Source organism: Rhagoletis zephyria, unplaced genomic scaffold (genome assembly GCF_001687245.7).
Source record: "Rhagoletis zephyria isolate East Lansing unplaced genomic scaffold, Rhagoletis_zephyria_1.1 Rzeph_scaffold_03978, whole genome shotgun sequence".
In the NCBI taxonomy this organism is placed as follows: domain Eukaryota; kingdom Metazoa; phylum Arthropoda; class Insecta; order Diptera; family Tephritidae; genus Rhagoletis; species Rhagoletis zephyria.
Genome location: NW_016161061.1, coordinates 28,586 through 52,627, shown reverse-complemented (window position 1 = coordinate 52,627; position 24,042 = coordinate 28,586). Strand labels below are relative to the sequence as shown.

The 24,042-nt window shown below is 35.0% G+C and overlaps 1 protein-coding gene across 1 annotated transcript; it reads right to left on the bottom strand.

The window, feature by feature from the left end:
* Window positions 1-11,228: 11,228 nt before the first annotated feature.
* Fer1HCH (ferritin 1 heavy chain) lies at window positions 11,229-20,354 on the bottom strand. Its single transcript, XM_017625286.1, has 4 exons — window positions 20,049-20,354; window positions 19,641-19,829; window positions 11,953-12,239; window positions 11,229-11,818 (listed from the first exon to the last, which is right to left on the bottom strand). The coding sequence occupies exons 2-4, from the start codon at window positions 19,699-19,701 to the stop codon at window positions 11,549-11,551; spliced, it is 618 nt and encodes a 205-aa protein (XP_017480775.1). The 5' UTR covers window positions 19,702-19,829; window positions 20,049-20,354; the 3' UTR covers window positions 11,229-11,548.
* Window positions 20,355-24,042: the final 3,688 nt, after the last annotated feature.

Below are 24,042 nucleotides of genomic sequence, written 5' to 3'. Positions count from 1 at the left end.
AAGGGAACGGTTAGATTGAGCTAATCGAAGCATATTATTCTCTTTACTTCCATTATTTAAAGCTAGTACTTGAGGTAGAAAAACATTTCCGCAATGAGAGCCTAGACTGCCTCGTAAATTTAGCAAAACAGGTTTCCAGCTAATAAACCGTCCACTGAAAAAAAATAAATAAAATTGTTTCGTTATCATTGTTTTTACAGCTTTTGTGGCACAAATCGTTGCATTATTTTGCTGGTATATTAAAGAAATTGGCCTGAAAATGTGCGAAAGTTGTGAAAAGGATCTTCTTTATACTTGACTTGTTTTACAAATTTTTCGTTATATTCTCAAAAGTTTCAAAAGACAACTTCGCCCTTCAGACCGTCATACTCACTCCTCTCGATCATGGTGTAGTGTAGAAATAAACAACGTTTCTTATTTCAAAAACGTAATATTAAATTATTAAATACTTAACTACTGAATTTTTGGACTGAAGAAAACTACCACCAAAACTTAAATGGTGATAATTACCGTTAGACATTTATGTATTGATGCCATTTTTGAAGATTTCAGAGACTCTTTGTTTCGATTATTTTTTTAAATTTTTCTCCATACGAAGCTTGGCTTTGGCTTACACTCTATATATATTCATACATACATGTGTATGTCATGTAAGCGGTCGTTGCACCATGCACATAACTAAGGAATGGAAGAGCATTCTAGCATTCTAGGGAAAAGGCGAATATGTATATATAACCAAGATAAAAGCGAAAAAGTCCAATAGAAAAGTTTTACATAACTTTGAAAAGTATTTGTGTACATAAATATTAGTAGTAGTCATTGGCCAGTTAAAATAAGTGCTATTTTCCTAAAATGCACACGCATAAGTCAAAGTTTTGCACTGGTTGACAATAGACACACATGCCAGTGAAAGTTGTCGTAATTACAAAAGTTTGCTAAGAAATCTTAATAAATAATAGCCGCGGGCCTGGCACGCCAGAGCAGTGACCGAACCATCCATCGTCCAAGCAACTCCCAAATTGGCCATAAGCATTGTCTTTTGATAAGGACGTATGTACATACATACATACATGCATGATACATAAAAATGGTAATAAATAAATATCTGTGGGTCGATGTGCTCTGCCTTTGGTGCTTTGATAAATAAATTTACCCAAAAAATAAGAAAATACGCATAAATATAGTCGTTAAATTAAACATGACAATATTCCACAACAAACACGATAAATCAAAGGGTATTACATACTCATAAAGCTTAAGCATGTGTGGGTCCATCTCTAATAGCCAAGTACATTTACACTCCCAAAGATAGATATGCACACACATACATACATACATATCCATGCACATCCTTTACATTCTGTTAAGCGTGCCTGGGATTCTTAAGTGTCGTAGAACCCTTTCGTTAAGGAATTCCAAATTTGCTGCCAGGACATCTTAGTCCGGCGCGTCTAACAATGTGTGCGTGTAGTGTGTATGTGTGACTGAGTTGGTGCATTTTCGATGATTTATATCCAATTTAAACGTCTTTTTCCTGCTTAAATCTTAACCTCAATTGCCTCCGTCTCCGCCACCTGTCTGAGTTTGGACCACTGCAGACAAATGCAAATCTTGTCTGCATTCCCCAGATGGGCCAGCGGCCTCAACGCACTATTGGGGGGTGTGAAAATTAAGCAACTACCATCTAAAGACCAATCAGACCGGTTAGTTGAAAATTGCCGCTGCAGAGGGAGGGACGCCTTTGCTGGCATGTGCTAATATGCAAATCCTTCATTGCTTGTAAATGCCTCGACAACTGGCTGCTGGCGATGCTCTCGGTTGGTGGTCGGGTGGGTTTGGAGGCAGCAGCGAGAATCTTAGTGCTGATGCTGGGTAAGCACATAAATCTTGTATTAAACAGTACATAAGTCAATATGTTAAACCGGTGTTCACCATCTTATCATTTTGCTGAACACTTGTGGAAGGGTTACTTAAGACGGAACCTTGCGTGGCTGTTTCAAGTTTCCGCCTGCCCCTTGTACTTATGTGTAAATGCACGTATGTACATATCGTTAGTATAGTGTGGAAAGGGCTTAGCTCACAACGTCGCTGAAATACAAAAAGCCGTAACTATGTACGTATGTATGTACCTAACTGTGTATGTACATTAGGGTGGTCCAAAAACAGTAAAGTCGGAATAGTAATGCTCTCACCCCCTAGGATTGCCAAGGCGCGAATGTGCTCACTGTTGGTTTGAAGGCAGGAGACACTTCGCATTGTCTTTGTTTACCACCATACCCATTCGCTGTGCTTCCTTATCCAACTTGGAAAAGTCAGAACAGACTTCGGGGTTTTTGTTACCGATGATGTCAAGGTCATCAACATAAGCTCGTAATTGCACGCTCTTGTAGTAAATTGTTCCTGGCCGCTTCAATTCTGCAGCTCTTATTATCTTCTCTAACATCAGATTAAAGAAGTCACATGGAAAGGGAGTCGCTCTGTCTGAAACCCCGTTCGGTGGCGAACAGCTGGCGGAGGTATTTCCCAATTCTGACGGAGCTGGTGGTATTGCTCAACGTCAGTTTACACAGCCGTATGAGTTTTGAGGGGATGCCAAATTCAGACATAGCGGCGTATAGGCAACTCCTCTTAGTGCTGTCGAAAGCGGTTTTAAAGTCAACAAATAGGTGGTGAGTGTCGATCCTTTTCTCGCGGGTCTTTTCCAAGATTTAGCGTGTTGTGACAACCGGTGGTGCGATTCACTACACGATTTTAAAAACTCTTGTTAAGTCAGCTAAAGGAAAATTTTAACAATTTAGCTATTCAGTAAACGTTTCCCTAACAACATTCGTTAGCGCCAAACCAGCTGTTGTCTTTACCAATAACAAAGGCCGCTTATTTGACGACGTCTAGATTGGTGTTGTTAATAAAATATAAAAGGTACGTTCTAAAATTCTTTCGTATGGAAAAAATGCACAGCACCGCAAGAAAAATTTTTATCAAAAATCAAAGGATTTGTATTGTACTAAAATTGAAAAGGCTTCAAAACTGCATACGTAGTTTTTGATTTTATTATTCTGATTAAAAACTTAAATTTTTACGAAATTTTGTTTTATTTTGTTTAAATATTGCAGAATGCGCTATTCCATAGGGGTGTAAAACAAATATAGAAAGCTGGAAGTTAAAAGGTGATAAGTCTATTTTTTTAATCTTAGAGGAACTGAATATGCCTTGAATTTAAAGGAATTGGGTAACTAAAGTTTTCAATTTAATGCGTGTACATCGTTTATTAAAAATATAAATATCATATATGTATGTGCAAATTTAAATATTTCTTTATTAATCATTATGACACTAGCATAATAAAGTCAGTCTTGAAAATAAATACATATGTACAAATTGTGCATACAGTGAATTTTTTTTAATATTAACACGTTTTTCACGTTAAATGTTTTTTGTAAACTTTTTATTTACAGCTGCGAGTAAAATATGGCAGCAAAATTCAAAATTATATAATTATATATAATGTTGTTTGCTACTTATGTGTATTTATTCATTTCTAATAATTTTACTTTTAATAGTTCCATCTACTATATATAAACAGAAACCACATAAATAAAAGTTTCAAATCTTACACAAAATTCAATCAAACTTAGAAAAACTTTTACCAAGATTTCGAACTGTTTTTTCAGAATCTTTACACACGGTGGGCGACTGCGCGGCGTATTCGCGTATACATACACGCTCTGCTTGGGAAGACAGCGAAAGCTTCATTTAACCGCACGACTTGTTCGCACGCACACTACAAAAATGCTCTGCCGAAGCTGCCCACCTCTGCTTTATACGATTTTCGGGTATGCCCATTCAATTTTAATCCAATAAAGTGCAAGTTCCAAGTCGCTAAAAGTTACCATTGATTTTTTAAATTTTTTTTGTGGAGGGTATTGCGCATTTACTTCTTCTTGGCATATGCAACGGATTTGTGCCCATTAGCGGCAGCACAGTTAGTGAATCGCACTACTGGTCTCTGGTGGATTTACCAGGCCTAAACCCACACTGATAAGGCCCAATCAGTTCATTGACGGTGGGCTTTAGTCTTTCACAGAATACTACTCGACAATACCTTCTAACCTAAGCTTAGAAGGTTGATGCTGCGGTAGTGGCGCGAATGGCGGGGTCGCCCTTCTTGTTGATTTGGGCAGAGCAAACTTAAATTTCAGTCATCGGGCGCATTCCCACAAGCCATTTTTATCCAAAGATAGAGCAAAAAACACACTCAATCACAAACCTTCAGATTTTTTACATTAATATGATCTCATTTAACTTGTCAACTAAATTGATTTGAAATTCCTAAACTTGTGGCTTAACTTATCAATCATATTTCCGAAATAGAGACAACTTTCTTCAAACCTCTCTCGTTGACTTTGAATTTCTAAACAGCTGGCAACCCCTTTGAAAATACTTTTGGAATAAATCATTCTTAAACCTCGTTTGGTGCCCATATTAAAATATTTCGATTTACTTGTTGAATAAAATTATTTTTAGCTTTTTTTTAGAGGTGGCAACCTTATTTAAGAATATATTCCGAAAAAATCGTTGTTGATTGGATTTCGTTCGACACCCAAATTGTTGTAATATTTTATTTGACTTATTTATTTATTGATTTTAACCTTTGAAAAAGCTGGCCTCTTTCTTAAAAAATAGTTTATATGATAAGCCTGCCTATCAATATACTACTCTATATTTCTATTATTATGCCATTAAATATTGCATTTTAAGTTCACTTTATGCCACACATTATAATTACTCCAAATGGCAATCCACCTCTTTAGCAATGATATTGACCTCTGTACCACGACTTGTTTCCTCATCAAGATGTTATTCTTAAATTCACAATATGTGCCATCACCTGCATATGTACGTAAATATTCCGTTCATAAATGATGTCCTTCTGTCAAAGGTTTCCTATGAAATTCAAATGGTCTAGATGGGGTAAATTTTATTTACTTAAACTCCTTCAAACGCAATTGTGTGCATATTTAAGGACATGTAGTTACAAATGCATATGTATGTATGTACATATTTTATTAGGGTGGCAGCATGTTAATGCAGGTAATTATTTACACAACTCTTTTTTGAAAACCACACAAAAAGAATATAAAAAAAAGAGTGCACGAATTATAAAACCATTGATGGGCACGTACACTTTGGAGAATGGAAGCGAATGGGCAAAAGACACTTGATGTCCAATTTGTAAATTTGTGTTGCCGTTAGCCTGTTTAGGTGTCAGCGCTTTCACTAACTTTTTATTATGTATTTATATAGCTGTGGTGTGTGTTTATTTGTGAGTGTATGGAGAGATTGACAGCATATTGACAGCTGTAACAAGTGATCATAATTCAATACATGTCCTCTGTATTGTATATACATATGTATATTGATATGTACGTTTGGGGTTGGTGGATGGACAAATCCTTTCACTCATGAATTATTCCGTTTATGTATGATGTTTACGCATAAAATAGGCATTGAAGGGTTAATGGGCTTCAACTTGGTAAATAGGATTAGCAGCTGAAAGAAAATATCCTCCCAATTTTTCAAAAGCTTTTTTTTTTGTTATTTCTGGCATACAAGCGGCATATTTAATGCAGTCATTGCGCTCCATGTCCTCTGCTGTCACATTGATGGTGGAAGACTATGTGAAACTGCTGTGAGGTTTATGTTGAGGTTTGAATTTAGTTCTTTAAAATTTTCATAAGCCAACATCATTAGAAGGACACTGCATTTTTTATATTAAAAGCAAAATCAAGAAAATCGCCTGCACTTTTTAAGTATCGGACTACAGGTCGGAGGCCTAGACATGTATATATGTATGTATGTTTGTATTTAATTTTAAAATTTTCCAGCCGGCTCAAAATTTCCCAACTTCTATGGCATTTTGTCCAAAATATTTTAAGCAAGTTTATTTCACGTAAACCTCAAGCCATGTAGAAAAAATAAGAATGTTAAAAAACGACCGAAATTGTACAAAATTACTTTAACTACAAGAAAAGCGAAAACACCTACTCTTATTTTCAATACAAATGCTTTCGAATTGAGCTTAAAACAAGATAAACTTGGTCATGTTTCTACATAGAAAAAAAAGGCTGATGAGGGTGTAGAGGGCGTCCCGCTGATTTTAAATCTGAAGGTCTCTTCCTCCGGAGGCTTATTATAGGTTTTAAGTAATTAGTAGTTAAATTTGCTAAAAAGTCAAATTCAACCTCACTTTTTCCTTTGTAGAGCGATTGAACTGAAACTTCGGTGCTGCCACACATACCAAAAAATGTCGAAAAACAAACTGAAAACGGAAACAATGAAAACGCACGTTTTTTAGTGCACATTTTCACTATATGTATATCAAAGTATGCATACCCCCATTTTTTATTAAAAACGTTAAATATATATTGAAGTATTGAATTTGTAGAAAAGCTCTGAAGGCGATAATTTGTAATAAAAAATAACGCGATTTTTGATTAAAAATTTTCTTTATATACAGAGAATCAAAAAAAGCGCCGCAGGCGGAAATTTGTAGGCGATTTTTTATTACAAATTTTCAATATTTATTGAAATAAAAAAAGCGCCGCTTTGCAGCAAAATCAGCCTTGTCGTGGGTTTCATTTTCCCCAAACCGGTTCACATTTCACTTTTGGTTTCCATGTATTTAATATGGGCGGAATACATATTTTCGAGTGAATTGCAAGGCAGAATATTGTTTTCCCTTGACATTTATATATTTTATATAATTTATATTTCGTAATGCCTAACAAAGTATTTTTGGGTAAAGTTTTCAACGATCTGGCATTACATACTTCGCGGCCATCGCTCACCAATTGTGCGTTTACAGATTGTTTGCGAATACAAACTTATTTAAAGAACACTTTTATAAGCATTAATTGTTAAATATTTAGTAAAAAAAATGTCCATTCATTTGTTTATGAAGAAAAGGTGATATAATAATGAAGAGAACAGTGGTTAGTGCAGTGTTTATATAAAAAATATGTAAACAAATAACTTTAAAACTATTAGCATTTCTACGCAAAATTCTGGCGACCGTTAGCAACAAAAATTCGGAAAACCAACGCCAGTTTTTGTTAATCGCAATTTTATATAAAAAATTATAAATACTCGCTGCCTATTGCTAATGGGGTTCCGCAAGGATCAATCCTTAGTCCTTTACTGTTCGTGTTGTATATTAATGACCTTCCAACTGTGTTAAAATATAGTAATGTCCATGTTTACGCAGACGATGCCCAACTGTATCTTAGTTGTCCCCCTGCATCTGGCAACACATGTATAACTTACTTATAGCGTTTTCGTTTCTACCGGAAAAGGTTACCTTCTCTTTGCCCTCTACGCACAAATATGAAGAAGGGGGCAATGAGAAGACAACATTTTTTGTAGAAACTAAAACGCTATTAAACAGCGACTTGTATTCTTTGAATTAGTCTTTAATCCGAGCAAATCCAAGTGCATTTTTATCAGGGTAGCCAACTCATTTTTGAGAATTCTCCGATTTCGCCAATGAAATTCCCCGATTTCGCCCAAAATTTCGTAAGATTCCCCACCCATAGACCTTATTACAAAAAAAAAAAAAAACTGTTTATATTTTGATATATTTCTGGTATTTCCGTTTATTTTATTTTTAAATATGTATAATTCATCTATGTATTCATAAACCAAACCAAAATTTTATTAAGTTTGTTAGCAAAAAAAGAAAAATAAAAAATGTACATATAATATTTACATACATACAGCGGTTCACAGTTATTATTATTTTTTTTTGCTATTTAATTGGAGTTAATCTTATCAAAATATAATTCATTCTTTAACAAAAACCATTTAAGTCCAAATTTCAAACTTTGCGCAATATTTAAAAAAAAAAAAATCAACAAACTTTCGTAGAAATTTCGAACTTTTTAATTAGATTTTCTGAAAAAATTTTGAGTATGCAGTTTTGAGTGGGCTTGTTCTAGTATAAAAAGTGAAAGTTTCAAGTACCTAAAAACTGTACTATTATTTTTTTTTTTTTGCCGAAGGAGTTGCTTGCGGTTTTCTTCCAAATAAAATAAATTGTGTTTATTCTTTATTTGAAAGCAAATGCTACAAAGAAAATTCTAAAAAATCAACGGTAATTATCAGCAATTTGACACTATTATACAAGAATTGAACGAGATTCAAAATTGCATACGGCTCATTCTACGGTGGCGGGTGAGACATTGCAACTTACAGTTTTTATTAATCATTATGAAATTAGTGAAGCGAAAAATTAAAATTATTTACACCTAATTCCTCAAAAAAAAACAGTTCATCCCCCGCTTCCCCGTGTAAACTTAAACTCCCAAGAAAAAACGGTCCATTCCCCACGCAAGCTGAAATTCCCCGCTAATCGGGGAATTCTCCGCGAGTTGGATTCCTTGATTGTTATTTATAAGAAACTTTTGAAATTTGACGACTATAACGAGGTTAATCTGAACAATTCTGTGATAAAATACGTGCAAAAAAATTTAGGAATAATTTTCAACAGTACTCTGGCGTGGAATAATCACATTCTTGGCACTATTGGCAAAGTATATGGCATGCTTCGGACCTTATGGGGCATTCAGTACTTTACACTGTTGAAAATTCCACTGTTACTGGCCAAAACATACTTGCTAACGTCGCACAGTGGGGCAAAGAAGGTTGCTCTTGACAAATGAATTTTGAGAGCCCAAATATGAACCGATTTCAAGTTTCTTTTCTTTAAATAAAAGATAATTAAATTTCGCGTCGACCTATCCATGGCGATTTTTTAAAAATGCTCTGGTTTTTTATTTATTTATGTTGAAAAATGAAAGAAAAAAATGTTCACGATTGAATGCTTCCACTTTTTTGGAAAATACTTGAAATTAATTTCAAATGTCTGCAATTCTGTAAAAAAAATATTCATAAACATTTCTCCATAGGACACGAGATAAGCTGTACCGGTTTTATTGAAATTTTGGACACCGACTCTAGACCCTCAAAGGATATAATAGAAGAAAAATTATTTCGATATGGATATTGAAATATGCGTGACATATCTCTGGAAGTATTCATCGTAGAGTGCTGAACTTAGTGCAGAGATATATAATATCAACGCCAAACTCGTTGAAAAAAATGGAAATTATTGAAAAGGGGGGCGTGGCACCTCCCATACATACTGAATTTCTCACACCCTATACACATTTTAATTTGAGAAATTCAGTTTGTATGGGAGGTGCCACGCCTCATTTTCCAATTTCTCCCATTTTCCCCCCATGAGTTTGGCGTTGATATTATATATCTTTGTACTAAGTTGCAGCACTCTACGATCAATACTTCCAGAGATATGTTGTATGAAAACTTTAGTTTGTATGGGAGGTGCCACGCCCCCTTGATATATCGAAATAATTCTTCTTCTATTATCATCCCTTGAGGGTCTAGAGTCGAGGTCCAAAATTTCAAAAATATCGGTACAGCTATTCTCGAGTTTTTCGATTAGAAAAAAACGGCTTTAAAAAATATACCAGTATAGATGACAAATTAAAAATACATATCTTTTTAATTAAATGTTTCCTATGGAAAAATGTTTATAAATAGTTGCTTAAATAATTGCAGGCATTTGAAATTAATTTCAAGTATTTTCCAAAAAAGTGGAAGCATTCAATCGTGAAATTTTTTTTCTTTCAGCATAAATAAATAAAAAAAAACCAGAGCATTTTTAAAAAATCGCCACTGATAGGTCGACGCGAAATTTAATTATCTTTTATTTAAAGAAAAGAAACTTGAAATCGGTTCATATTTGGGCTCTCAAAATTCATTAGTCAAGAGCAACCTTCTTTGCCCCACTGTGCGACGTTATTATATGGTTGTGAAATGTTTGCTAATTGTGATAGTATTTGTAGTAGGAAACTAAATGTTCTTTACAACATTGCGCGATATATTTTTGTCATTACTAAGTAGAACTCTCCTTTCTGTGTTGCCGGAAAAGAGGGGCGAAAGTATTTTTGCCCAGAACTTCTTCCTGCGTATTCATATTAGAAAAAAAAAACGAAATTATCCATATACGCACTTTACTTTTAAAAGCAAAATAATGCATATGAAAAAACGAAGTAATGGATGCACGCAAAGTTTCGGTTCAAACCGAAATAACAATACATACCTATTGCCTTTTTGTAAGCCGTTAGGCTTTCATAATGCATTCCGCTGTGTAGTCATTCCAGAGCAGATTGATGTCGATAATTACTTTTAAATACTTGGCGGTACTTTTGAAAACAAGCAGGCATCATTTTCATAGTTATAAAGGTAAGATAGTATGTAAAGAGAAGTAACTCAGTCTTAGTTGGGTTTACCTCTAAACCGCAGTTTTTGTTTACCAGTTAACTAGTGAATCGAAAGAGGTCACGGAGGTTGCGTAAGTCGCAAATTGGCTAAATTATACGACTCGACGGCATTGTCTACTGTCGTGCTGAAATACGTAAACGATGAACATCGTCGAAAACTATACAGTGCTGCCAAGTTTTTTCGTTTTAATACATTAGTCGAGTGGAAATTTTAGACAATGACGTGAAATTTTCGATACGATTCGACTCTGGAAAAACGAGTTGCATTCGACACGACTCTCGCAATGAGGGTGATTAATTTTCATAGCTATACAGTGTACTTAATGGATACTTATAATTGCTTACCTCAAACCCACCACACAATACCATCACCACGACTTCACTCACATTTGCGGAAATTTTCTAAATGCTTTCAATAAAATATAAGTAAAACTCGCCATTTTTCTCAAACTGCTTTAAATCGCAGTTAACACAGAAATATATGAATGTATTTATTTTTCGCTCTCCAAATATCACTTCATAGATAACCAAACTTACATACTTAGTTATCGAAATATATTCAATGCTCGGCCTTTTTAGCAAAATTATTTATAACCGAATTGTTGTTCTGGTCTAGTGAAAATATTATACATAAATCTAATTAAGCCAAATTTATTAGCTACAATAGTTTTTTGATGGCACGTACAGAAGTACATACTTATGTACATACATATGCGCATTAATACATATAAATATTTATCTAAATAAATGAAATTGAAATGCACACATAGTTCATTGTGGTTTTTGAGCTGTGTTTTATAAATTTTTATTTAAGTATTTAGAATCCTGAAAATGATTTTTATGAGTACAGAAAAACAATTTGAAACATATAGTTTGTGTGAGTTATTTTCTGATTTTTAATAAATTTTTTAACTAACGCAATATGTAATACACAAAACTTCAAAGCGAATACTAAGTTTTCCATAATTTCAATCTATATATGTAGGTATGCATAATTTCATCACTTATTTATTCATAATTTGTATAACGATGAGCTGAGACGAGCTTCTTCTTTTTTATTACCGCTTTTGTCACGCCATTCTGCGGGAAGTGGATAATTTTACGCATTGTTGTTGTTTTGGCGTTCTTCTTTTATTGAAAATATATCTATGTATGTTCTTCATATGTGCGTGAACTGGTGAGGCAATTTACAATTGCTTGTCGAACAAGAATTCGGCAATAGCGCCCTGGGAGTCCATCATCTTGGTGAGAGTGCTCAACTTGCCAGCCAAATCGCGCTCTCCGGTGAGTTGTTCCTCCAAGTATTCTGTAATTAGCCAGTCAGACAAGTGGTACCAACTGGGCGACGACTTCTCGCAGGTCTTAATCAAAGAACGAATGCTCTGGGTGACCTTGGTTTCCAACTCGAGTGCCTGGCGGAGGGCATCAACACCGCTGTCGATCTTAACGTCAACGTCCTGCAAGAAGGAAATTGCCAAGATGTAGTCGTTAGTTGAAAGTCAAACAGGCCATATAGATATCATCGTATGGGACGAATGGGATAATGCGATAAGTAGATGCTATTTTTATAGAACTGTTTGTGAGTACTTACAATAAGCTGAATCAACTCGGTGACGTCCTTCGTCAATTGGCCGCGCATGGATAGATATTCAATGAGCTTTCTACCATGTTCACGCTCCTCGCGTGCCGACTTGAAGAAGTGTTCGGCGAAACCGGGACGATTGATGAGGTCGCGTGAGAAGTGGGCAGCCATGGCCAGGTAGATGTTGGAGGCGTTGATTTCCATTTGGACTTGATTACGCATTTCCTGTAAACATTTTCCGGTGGTATCCCTAAGGCCGACCCATTCGTTTGGAATACCGTGCTGCTTCAAACGGCCTTAAAAAAAAATACGAAAAAAACAAAGTTAGAAAAATTTTAAATAGAAAGAAAATGGCTTAGGCTAAGCTTCAATTTTTTTCTGCTTACACAATCCACTTACATACATACATATATATAAATGTAAGTATGTATACAAACCTAAATACATGCGATTTAAACAGAAATTTGAAAACTAGCGCAGATGTCCCTTCCAATGTCAGAAATTTTGTTCGGCTACATACATATGTATATAGAAATCCGCTAGTTTACAAATGCCTATGTTTTGTGTGCATCCATAAGAGCGAATATTTACATTCAATTAAAACATAACTACGAGATCATTTTCTTATCAACAAATGCCATGGAATGACGCCATTACAAACTCTTCAGACATAATTCAGACATAATTTCATGTACAAATAAGTAAACAATTGTGGGCAGTGCACGGACTTAAGAAAATGTATTGCGGTAGATTTTACATATTAAAAATGGTAGAAGTTGGTAGATTTTTTTAAAGAAGCATTCATATATAGTTTCTACTGATATAGGACAAATCAAGGCGAATTAATGTAAGAAGATGGATTTTCGCCTCGGTGGTTATTAATATCAAAACTTTTACATAAAACTGGGCCCGAATCACGGCATCCCTGATCGAGTGAAACTCGATTGGAATCGAATGAAATCAAGTGACACCTTTTTTTCTCCAATACAATTTAAACTGGAAAAGGGAGCTACCGAATGCCGTAATCTAAAAAAGAAATTTCGAATCGATTCGATCACGGATTTCGTGAAGTGCTTGAAGTTTGCAACCCATTAATTGGGCAGTAACCAAAACAAAGGTATTGCAAAGGAAAAATATTTTCATAAATAGCTAATAGAGATGCAATTTCACTTTTTAATTGGTTATGGTCAAATTTAGCTTTTCATTTTTATTCTAAGTGTGTTCGATGACAAAATATGTTAGTTTAAATCTCTTGTATCACTTCCGGAAAATATTAGCAGATTTTTAGCCGCTGTTGGTAAAAGATGGTAGAAAATAAAATATAGTTAAAAAGTAGGTAGATCTAAAAAAAAAGTGGTGAAGTCCGTGCACTGATTGTGGGTCTAAGTCAGGCTTGCGCTTAGGAAACTTTAAACAATCAAATACATACATATGTACATAAGTGCACGGGTATTTCGAGGGCAACAACAACGCTCAACACATTATTTCACACGTTCCCACAGTGGCTTGATCAACAACGGCAGTTCTGAAAAACAAAGGGGGGATTTAAGAGGTATGTACGGCGTTAAACAAAGCAACGTTTCGCTGCTACTAGTCAACTAGTGCCGTGCGCAAAAGTCTCTCAAATTAACTTCTCTGCGGAATGAGTAGGTAAAATGTTGGGTAGGTACCGAACTACGAGTGGATCTCAGAGCGCACATTCGATGTGTCACTTTCATCTTGCCAAGACGAAGTGCTCAATTCTATGTACTACATACATACATATATACTATGTACCTACAGTAGGTGGCAAAATTGACAAAGTAAAAATGTAAAGATTTATTTTTCGTCAAACTAAAAAATCGACTGAGTTAGAACTACATAGTTTTATCTTAAGTAGAAAGTTGCTTTCCAAAAATAATATTCATTTAAATATCCTTTTTCAGGGTGGCGTATGCTTTCTCGCATTGAATTTGGATTGCGTGGCGAACACTTTAAATCTTTGCTGCAATATTCCTGCACTTTTTGTTTATGTAACTCGGCGCTTTATCCTGCTGTAACTGTAACTTCTTATTTGGTGGCATCTACTGTTCGAATAGGTTCTAATTAGATCTTTTGCGCAGCTGAGATCTGAATATGTTATATTAGGTATAAGTACATCCCGTTTACAGATACCCAATATCCACCCTTCTATGATTTAGTAATTGGTTGGGAACAAGCGTAAGAAAAATTTGTTGAAGTGAAGGAATATGCAGAAGTGAAAAATTTCATCGCTATACCGATTACCAATAGCTCATTAGAACAAAATATGAATTCATTTTTAGTATGGATATTCAAAACTTTACATAAAGCAGCTTTAATTCTGCTTGAAAACAAAATGTAATGCAAGAACGTTCCCACGAAAGAACCAAACGGGAACAAACGTATTGAGAGCGGTTTGAATTGTGAACAATACTGTCGGGAACATTCTCAAGAAAAACAGAATGAGAACGTTTCCAATGAGAACGAAAGTATCGGGGACGTTTTTAAAAGTTCAGTTATGCAAGACTTAGACTTGACTTGGCAAATGAGCAGCGCGTGTATGTAGTTACTCAAAATTACAAATTCACTTAGAAGCTATTAAGATTTCTGCTATTAAAACGTTCTGCTATAGAACAGAAGTTTTGACAACTTAACGTTTAGAATGAGTATTGGTAGGAAATATTGATAATTTCAACATAAGCGTTAACTGTTCATTTGTGGAACAATTTTTAATTTTCTATGAAAGAAAAGTTCGTGTTTTAAGTATTTCGTTGACTTAATTTGCATTATTATGTTTCAGTTCTTTTTTGACTAATTTAGTATTCAAACATTTCAAACTAATGAAAGCGTTATGGAAATTTTTGGTCTCTTCTTCCTTTCTTCCCGAATAGTTCAGAGAAGATTTGTTCCGGTTTAGTTCTTTTCCGAAAAGTTCTGGACAGTAACAACTTCAGGTTAAGACAACTTTTCAAACACATTTATAAATCAAATTGTCTAATATCCACCACAAATTTAATTTTATATTATAATCATAAGCTGACATCATTTTACCACCTACTGTATGCACACACATACATATGTATATATTTATATGTACCTACTTATACTAAGTACCTGCCCTGCAAACCAAATCTGAACGAGTATCTTATTTCTGTAACGATTTTTTACGAATCTTCAAAGAAAATTATATAAAACAGTTGACACGAACTCGTAAAGAAATTTCTGTGCGAAAAATAAAAACAAAACTGAAAAAATTCTGCAAGAAATTCTTCACATAGCAGCATTATTTTCATTGCTTTACCGAGTTTCTACCGAAATTTCGTAAAAGAATCGAAGTGTGCACAGTTTATTGCATTTTAGAAAATTCGGAAAAAATCAGATGATATCTTTACGAATTCTTTATAATTTTTCTACAGTTCAGAATACGCTAAAAACAATTGTTTGCAGGGTGGGTATATATAAATATAATAATAAGTATAAATATTTAGCAAAGGGGGCTTTCTGGGGCGAACATTGAGACTGGGGCATTTTACTGTTATTGAAAACAAAGTTTCGAGAACTGATTTTGAGAAAACAATAGGAAATGAAAGTAAAATTGTGTTGGTTATACACTATTTAACTCTCCGTCAGACACATGTCTCGATTGGCACATTTTGTACACATGAGTCTGGCTGGACCCACATGCAAATTGTATACATTTATATAGAAAATATGTGCAACATTTGTTCAGTTAAACTTGTTTATTGTATGTTATTCAAATATTTCAGCAATTTGTCCTTATTATCTAAGGTATAAAGCCTAGTATACAGAAAAATTAACAAGTGATTCACAGCAAAAGCGCAAGGCAACTATCTTTACTCAGTTTTGAACTTTTAGGAGGTATATATCAAGAGGATTGTGGAGACTCCTTCGCTTTTAATAGCGATTTTCATACGTCTGGGAATGCTTTCTACTGAGTTTTCTATGATTTCGCTTGGAATATTACCCCATTATAATTTTGCTCACCTCCAAGACTCTTCCATGTTACTGGAGCTCGCTTGTGCTATGCTAATCCTCTCTTGACCACAGCGCTCAATTTTTCGATAGATTTGAGGTCTGGAATTTGTGTTGGCCACCATGTTAGATGTTTTTCTTGGCATGGTGTTTTTGAAGATATTGATAAGGTCTTTACCAAAAATATGCCTTTTTATCGCTTTGGAAACAATTAATTTTCGATCCATCGGACCATATTACCCCTTTTCAGTTCAAAAGCTCGAATTCTCGTGACTTACAAAATTTAAGTTGCAGCTTAATGGCTTGGGATGTTTTGCTTGCTGGTATTTGGTGTATTGGGTTAATGTAAAAGGTATAATGAACATATCCTCCAAACAAATTTGCCGGACTTTGTAGACAAAAGCGCAAACCTTGCGGAAGAAGTTGTTTGCCAGCAGGACGGAGATCCAAAGGATTATAAAAATATTCAACACCGCCGGCTGCTTGGGCAAAATTTTCCCAAATCCCAGACCTCAACGTCATCGAAAAATTGAGCGCTGTGGTCAAGAGAGGATTAGCATAGCACAAGCGAGCTCTGAGTAACTTGGAAGAGCTTTGGAGGCGAGTAAAATTATAATAGGGTAGTATTTCCTTGCATTCCGTTGCATTCCTTCATTTTAGGTAACAAGTAATTTTTAGAAAAAAAAACCCGACTTCAATTCTCATATAAAAAAAATATATATAAACTGGTGAGCCCGCAAGGCGTCAAAACGCCAACATTTGATTAAATTTTTTAAACAGGTGAAACCCTATTCAATAATCTCTAAAAATATTCCTAATGATTAATCTAAACCATTTCTCAGTGGTGTTTTTAAAGTTTACGACATATAACAATACGACACTTACGACACCTTTGTGAATCCCCCAATAATTTCTTGAAGCTCTTTCAGTTGACATCCATCGCTCATATTTCATATAACTTGGGTATAAAATAGTTTAATTAGACTTCTTAAATAGGTGGCAACCCTATTCAAAATATTTCCAAACTACTACCTTCTTAAACCTCTTTTATATGACACCCATATAGCGATACCTTACTCACTTACCAAATTCCTTTACATAATTAAAATTGAATAAAATTTTTTTTATATATGGCAGCCCTCCTATACGTAGTTAAGTTATAAAGCCTTTTCAAAACCATTTCGATTGCTACCCATATTTAATAATTGATTTAGCTTATTAATTAATTTGAGCTTAATTTCTTAACATTTTCTTTTCTTTTTCGAAAAAGTAAAACCTTCTTGAACATCCACACCCTAAGCCCTTTAATTTGGTACCTCACTTTTGAAAATCGAACGGACGGTGCGGATCTGAGGGCATTGATTAGTAAATAGCTTGAGTATAATTATTTAACAGGTGGCAACTCCTTTCGAAAAAATAAAACCAGTTTGCACATCTACAGGCCAAGCGCTTTAATTTGACACCCCGAACGAATGGCGCAGATCTTTTATGCGGCACAAAAAATGCCTTCGCGTGTTATATATATAGATATATCTCTTGAGCCACTGATCGGATCTTAACCAGATTAGTATGGGACCACCTCTGAGGTACTACCTTTCCGATGGAAAAATAATTATCGATTGACGTGGTCCAAAGTTATGTGGTAACATAAATAAAAAAATAAAAATAAAATATTCCGACGAACTGATAACCTTCTCTTTTTTTGGAAGTCGGTTAAAAATGCAAATCATCTCTTGCCATGATAATTCAAAAATTCAAAAGGAAACATTGAAAAACGGTTGCATTCCTTCATTTTAGGTAAAAATTACATCGGAATATATGTGGGTCCAGCCAGACCTATGTGTTACTAATGTGATGTATTAATCAACATCTCTATATATCTAGATTTATATATATGATACCAGCACGACTTTTTACAGATTGGCAATTCACTAAACTTTAGTAAGCTACCTGAAATTTCAAGCCTTTAGCTATATTTTAAGTACCCTTTTTTGTAATTTGAAAATGGAAAAGGCCTGTCTGGACTCATGTGTCAGACGAAGGGTTAAACTGAACTACAAAGCACGTGGTTCCGTGTATTTTCTCTTTTGCGGAAAGCAGTAGGCAAACAAGGAAAAGGAAGTGCCTTATTATGAAGTCGGTATGTAATTCGAGGTATGTTTCATGAACACACACAGGTCATTTTAGCAAATAAATATGCAGCTGACATTACTTGAGGCTTGTCGGTAGTGAAAGAATGAAAACAACTGGTTTGACATTGGTGGCAATGCATACACGCATACATATGCATACATCAGATCCCAGTGAGAAAATAAAATGCTTTGCAGTGTAAAAGTTGGTACTCGAACACGCTACCATTCGGCTACAACATCTGTTGAGATAACGTGGAAGAGGACATAATTATATTTGTTATCAATCTTTTGTTTTGCTTGTGCCTTCAAAACTACAAATTATCTCTTCGATCGCTTATGCTACAAATACACATCTGAGTATGGTTCCACACGCTTTCCGGACTATTTCTGTAATAACAGCGTAAAAATAAGTTACTATCTCATAAGTGTCAAAAATTCCCAGAGCGTGAGGAACTCAAAAAACACATTTCGTGCCCGGAATCCCCAAATCAGCTCTAAACAATGATTTTATGTGTATTTATTTAATATGGCCAATAAAATGAGCAAATAACTACATGTTCTGAAACTTCTGTTGCATTTTCCATTGACACAACAGCTGTTATGGCAGTTTGACTTTTTGCAAATTTGTGCCCGGAAAAAAGTCCGATCCAATAGCGGAACGTATTCGCTATCTATTACCCTATTTTATAGCGTGAGGAACGCTTTATGGGCTGTCTGGCGGAATCCCGCGGCCTCGTGTGGAACAAACATAATACTACGACCTATACCACACTTGTGTCACGTGCAAATACAATATTGATATTGTAATTTCGTTGCCACATGGGTGTCCCAGGCATTAGGAATGCAATAATTCGGTTGTCTCAATGTTGCGGCCACACATTATTCGCTCGAAGTCATTAATCCTTTCATTGTAGAAAAATTCAATGCATTCCCTTTCTCCACTGGGATATATATGTATATGTGTACATAAGTGCATATAACCTAAATATGTGTAAGTATTTATACGTTTGCTAAAGCACGGAATGACAACGTTAAAACTCCATAATTTGGGCTTCGAATTAGCTTCTTAGTCAAAAATCAATATCGGTTTCGGGGGCGTAGCAGATATAAGCATAAATACAAAATGCATTTGCTTTTTTCACCAGAATTTTCGAAAGTGCACTGCGTCAAATCCCCAACCGGCAATTCGTTTTCTTGTCGATTATTTGGCAGTCCACTCAAAGTGCGCATCAACCTAATTTGCATTGTCATTGTTTGTAAACAAAATCTGTTTTTAGTCGTCATACGAAATGGAAAAATTCACATCTGCGTATTTTGAAAACAAAGCAAATCTTGGTGATGAAATCAAACCGCAATAAATTCACCCTTGTACTCGTACTCGTTTTGGTTCTCTCTGAATTCTCGCAGAGCCGAAACTCTCGTTTTGCTCTCGGAGCAGCTGTGCGCAGCAACACCAATATGTACTTTGTTTCGATTTTTCACACAAATATTCAACAAAGTAAAAAAACCATCACAATTTCACACGAAAACTTTTAAAACAATGGCAATGTAAATCTTTAAGAATATACTTACAGGTCATCTGTGAGTTGACCACTGCGGCCAGTAACAAAACTGCGGCAAATAATTTCATCATTTTGCTTCCTCGACTAATTAAAAACACACAGCAAAATAGTCCTTCCTCGGTTTTCAATGTAACTTCGCGTATTTTACGATTTCTTGCACACTCTCTGTATTGCTTTTTACTTATTTCGTGTTTCTTCGCTAAATGCACAAAAGAAAATGAATAAATTTCATTAGCACACGGCAATTAAATACTTATGTTTCCGTTGAAATGATTCTTAAATAAATGTACTACGTGGAATTTCACTTTGTCCGCCGATTAAGTCGGTCAGTTACACAAATTACTCCAAAGCAATGATCGATTATTCACAATGCAGATGATAAAAACGAAAAAAACAAATGAATGAAGGAATCACGAACGTTTTCTGCTTTTGATTGAATTTACTGGTGCTTGACAATTTCTCAAAACGCCTTCTCGATCTGATCTGATTCGCAATCGTCTATGTGCCTTTATACGCACTGGTATAGAAGGCAATTGTTGGCCTTTGATGAGTTAATGTGTTTATATATTGCCTGATAATGGTTTTCTAGACACAATGGTCGTATAATGTGGTAATCACAAATTGATTGAATTATGAATTCGACTTGAAAGGAAAATCTTTTTAGCGCTGTCGTAAAACTCTCTCCGTTGTTACCGAATGCGGATACTGACTGACTGCTGAAGAGACGCACCTAACACTTTTAAATGCCCCAACTAATCTCTCGCCACTGGTATAAGCGGACGCTCACATTCGGGCTGTAGACACTCACTTGTATTTTTCCTTATCTTTAAACAATTTTTCAATATGTCGGCTGAACATATGTATATATGTACATACATACATGTGCAGCTAAATAAGTCGCCTTTTTAATTTATTGCTGTGATATTGATTTTCTCTTGATTTAGGTATAAATGCTCTACACACGACTCCAATGCACTGCTATTTGTGACTTTTGTAAAATCGTGCTCATGGGACTAGTGCAAGTACGTTGTACTACGAGAGCATTCAAAAAATTATGCAATTCAATATGGCGACCATAATGGTGGCTGCCGTTGACCTGAGTCAGCTGGTTTTTGTTTTCCTTTGTTGTTTTCCCTACACATGGCTGCTCCAACATCATATCGGCAGAGATATGCCTAGAGTTGCCAGGCGTGTGATTTATAGACAGGGCTTTAAATGCTAAACAGGTTGTTGCTATGTGCAGGTATTCCGATGCTTTTGTTTAACACATCAAAAGGCTTATAATTGTTCGAGACTCCTCCGGCAGTACCACATCATTGAGAATGACAGCATATTAAGAAATCGCGACTGTGTGACACGTACGTAAATAGTTAATACATGCATATTTCCCGAAGTTCTAATTTCAATTGGCATTTCGAAATGAAAAGTATTACTACGCTAATAAGAGACATGACAAAATAGTTATGCAACTAAAAACTGCCCATCATCAGGATAAGCAAACGAATTTTTAAAATTACATACATATATACAAAGATGCCAAAAAAAATCGTTTTTATGATTTTTTTGTTAGGGAAAAATACATTGAAATTATGAGTGATGTTAAATATCCACAAAGTTTACAAGCACATTTTTGTATTAAAATTGTCTTCAATCCATACTTGACGACTTTGGTTTCAGAAGTAAGAGGCTTCAAATAAATGTTAAAACATTTTGGCCGTGGAATTGACTGATTTGGATCGTTCACGACAGCCGCCCGTACAGCAGCAATATACTCAGTACTTCGATTAACTCATTGTTCCACTAGTACGAGAACACCTACCAGCGATTCTGTAGGCCTGAACTTTTTACTAGGTTATTACGTTAATGAACTTTACCAAAGTGCGAGTGTTACGTTTACTGGTTGTTTTGACATTGACAGTGTACTGATTGCTCAAAGAAAGATCAAAGTTTATGTCCCTATTACAAAACCCATACAAATGTACTATGTAAATTATTATGGTTCTAAGTAATAATGGTTCAGAAATGCATCAAGCCAAAGCATCAGTTAGTTTTATTCCTAAACTATAATTGATGGGAATGTCTTATTTGCGCAACTAAGCTCCAATTCGGCATTTAACCGGGGCTCCGCATACATATCGGACATTTCCATCAATTATAGTGTAGAAATAAAATAGACTGATGCTTCGACTTCATGCAATTCTGAACGCACCCTAATTTATGTATACATTCATGTTGATCTTATAAAGCAATATGAAAATAACCTTTTGAAATTTAATGTGACTAAGTCTTATTCGTTAACATTAACGTAAGATAAAACATTTTACTACTGTAGGGTTAGGTTTGTTTTGGAATATTTGGAGAAAACCCAATTTGGCATTCTTTTGAAAACGAGGTTTTTAAATATTTCTTTAGTTTCTTGTATGTTATATCCATGATAAAAACATAGCAAGGTATAACCGTTCTCTCAATTTGTCGGCCATGATTTTTTTTTGAAGTTTGCCAACATTTTAAAATCATATAAAAGTGAAAATAAAAAATTGAAATTGTACGAAATTGTTGTTGCTTGAGATTGAAAATGAAAATGTGTGTGTGAGTTTGTGAGTAAATTTAAAAATTAAATTGTTTGGAAACGTCAAGAATTTTAAAAGTGACTCTCAGCGGTTCTACCTTACTATATTTTTATCATGGTTATATCTCCTCGCCGAAACTCAATGTTTAAGGCTGTTTTCTCAAGCAGTCAGATTTTCAAATTTATCTTCCATTCATGATTCAATAATACAAGGTTAGATAATTATTGACAGCTGCGGTTTGACACTCCCTTACAAAAGGTTGCATTTACGAAGGACAGAGAAAGGGCAAGAATGCAATCCCTTGTTTCGAAAATGGTAGTAGAAAAGTACGCAAAGTAGGCAATTAGTAGTGAAATTCCTTTCGTAAATTCTAATGTATTTGCAGGAAATCTGGCATTTTAAACGAAATGTTGAACGTAATATTGATATATCTACGTGAATTACGTAATTTATATGCTATTTAGCCGTATAAAAACTGCAAAATGACTCAAAATTAAAATAAGACTACTATGAGATTGATGCAAACATCCAATGCTTATGTTTTCATCAGTTAAATATGCTTCATATGCATATACAAATAAACATATTGGACAAAAGCTTATACTTTTATTTCATCCAAAGCTACACTGTTTCCATGTAAATTTGCAAAGAAGCAACACGGTGCCACTGCTAAGGGAGCGGTGCGAGAGAGACAACTGTCAGTTTATCGAACCTTGTATTATTGAATCATGTCTTCCATTTAAACACAAATTTTGTTCTCAAAAAATCTACTTGAAAACGACCTTAAACTGAGACAACAAACGACCTAAGCCCCAAGGCTGACCACGTCATATAAGCACTCGGCTAAGGCGGCAATAGCACTATTTACATCCGAAAATAGTCAGAAAAAATGCAATGATTTAATGTTAAAACAAGACCAAACGTGAATTTTTTTTAGAAATTTTTATTTGTTCTGCTTTTGATCTAAAAAACGTTGAACTTATTTCACTGCGCTCTTTTTTTAATTATAAGCTTTCTTTATTGTTAATATTTTTTATGTAATTTTTAGTCATGACTTCATAGCAACATAAGCATTGTCACTGTATGAAAACTACATATAATAATAGCGGCCTATCAGGTTTTTTCTTAATTTCGAAATCGGAAATCCGATTTTTTTCCATAACCCCAAAGACGGTTTCGGAAAAAAGAGAATAATAGAACACCATACACTTGGCCAACTTAGGAGTTTAGGATGTACCACGAATAACCGGAAAACTAAGTACACATTAAGCGCACTGAGCAGACGGACTGCAGACAACTTGTTGGGCTGCTGACCGGTCACTTCACGAGGCACAAACACCTCACTGTGATAGGCCTACATGACAACTTCATTTGTCCATCCAGTCTTGAAGAGGATGAGACGATGAAACACATTTTGTGCTTCTGCCCTTTGCAAGAATTAGGTATGAGATATTTGGTCGCTATGTGTTGAGAGTCGAACACCTGAGCTGCTTAACACCCAACAATCTCCTTAGGTTTATTCGTAAATCGCGCAGATTTAAAATAGTTTAAAAGGGACATGAAAACAGTACAATGGGCGGCATGTAGTCTGACTGTTGTTTTCTACACGCGTTGGTTCCGACAAAAAAAAAGCACATGACCTAAATGGCATTCAGCCAAAGGACCTTGCGAGGTTCCTTATCATTAGGTGGATCAAAGAAGGCCTGTGGTCAAATAGAGGTTTGCAACAATAGCTCGTTCTCGGTAACTACCTATGTAGGTGACCTGCACATATGCAAAATATTTAAACAAGAGGATGACACCACCCACTTATGATGAACTGCATATAAGACACCAGAGAAA

Coding starts and splice junctions, on each gene's coding strand:
- Fer1HCH (XM_017625286.1), bottom strand. CDS start 19,701: ATGATGAAATTATTTGCCGCAGTTTTGTTACTGGCCGCAGTGGTCAAC. Junction 12,240..19,640: donor GGTCAACTCACAGATGACCT/GTAAGTATATTC, acceptor TTTTTTTTTAAG/GCCGTTTGAAGCAGCACGGT. Junction 11,819..11,952: donor CCGAGTTGATTCAGCTTATT/GTAAGTACTCAC, acceptor TCCTTCTTGCAG/GACGTTGACGTTAAGATCGA.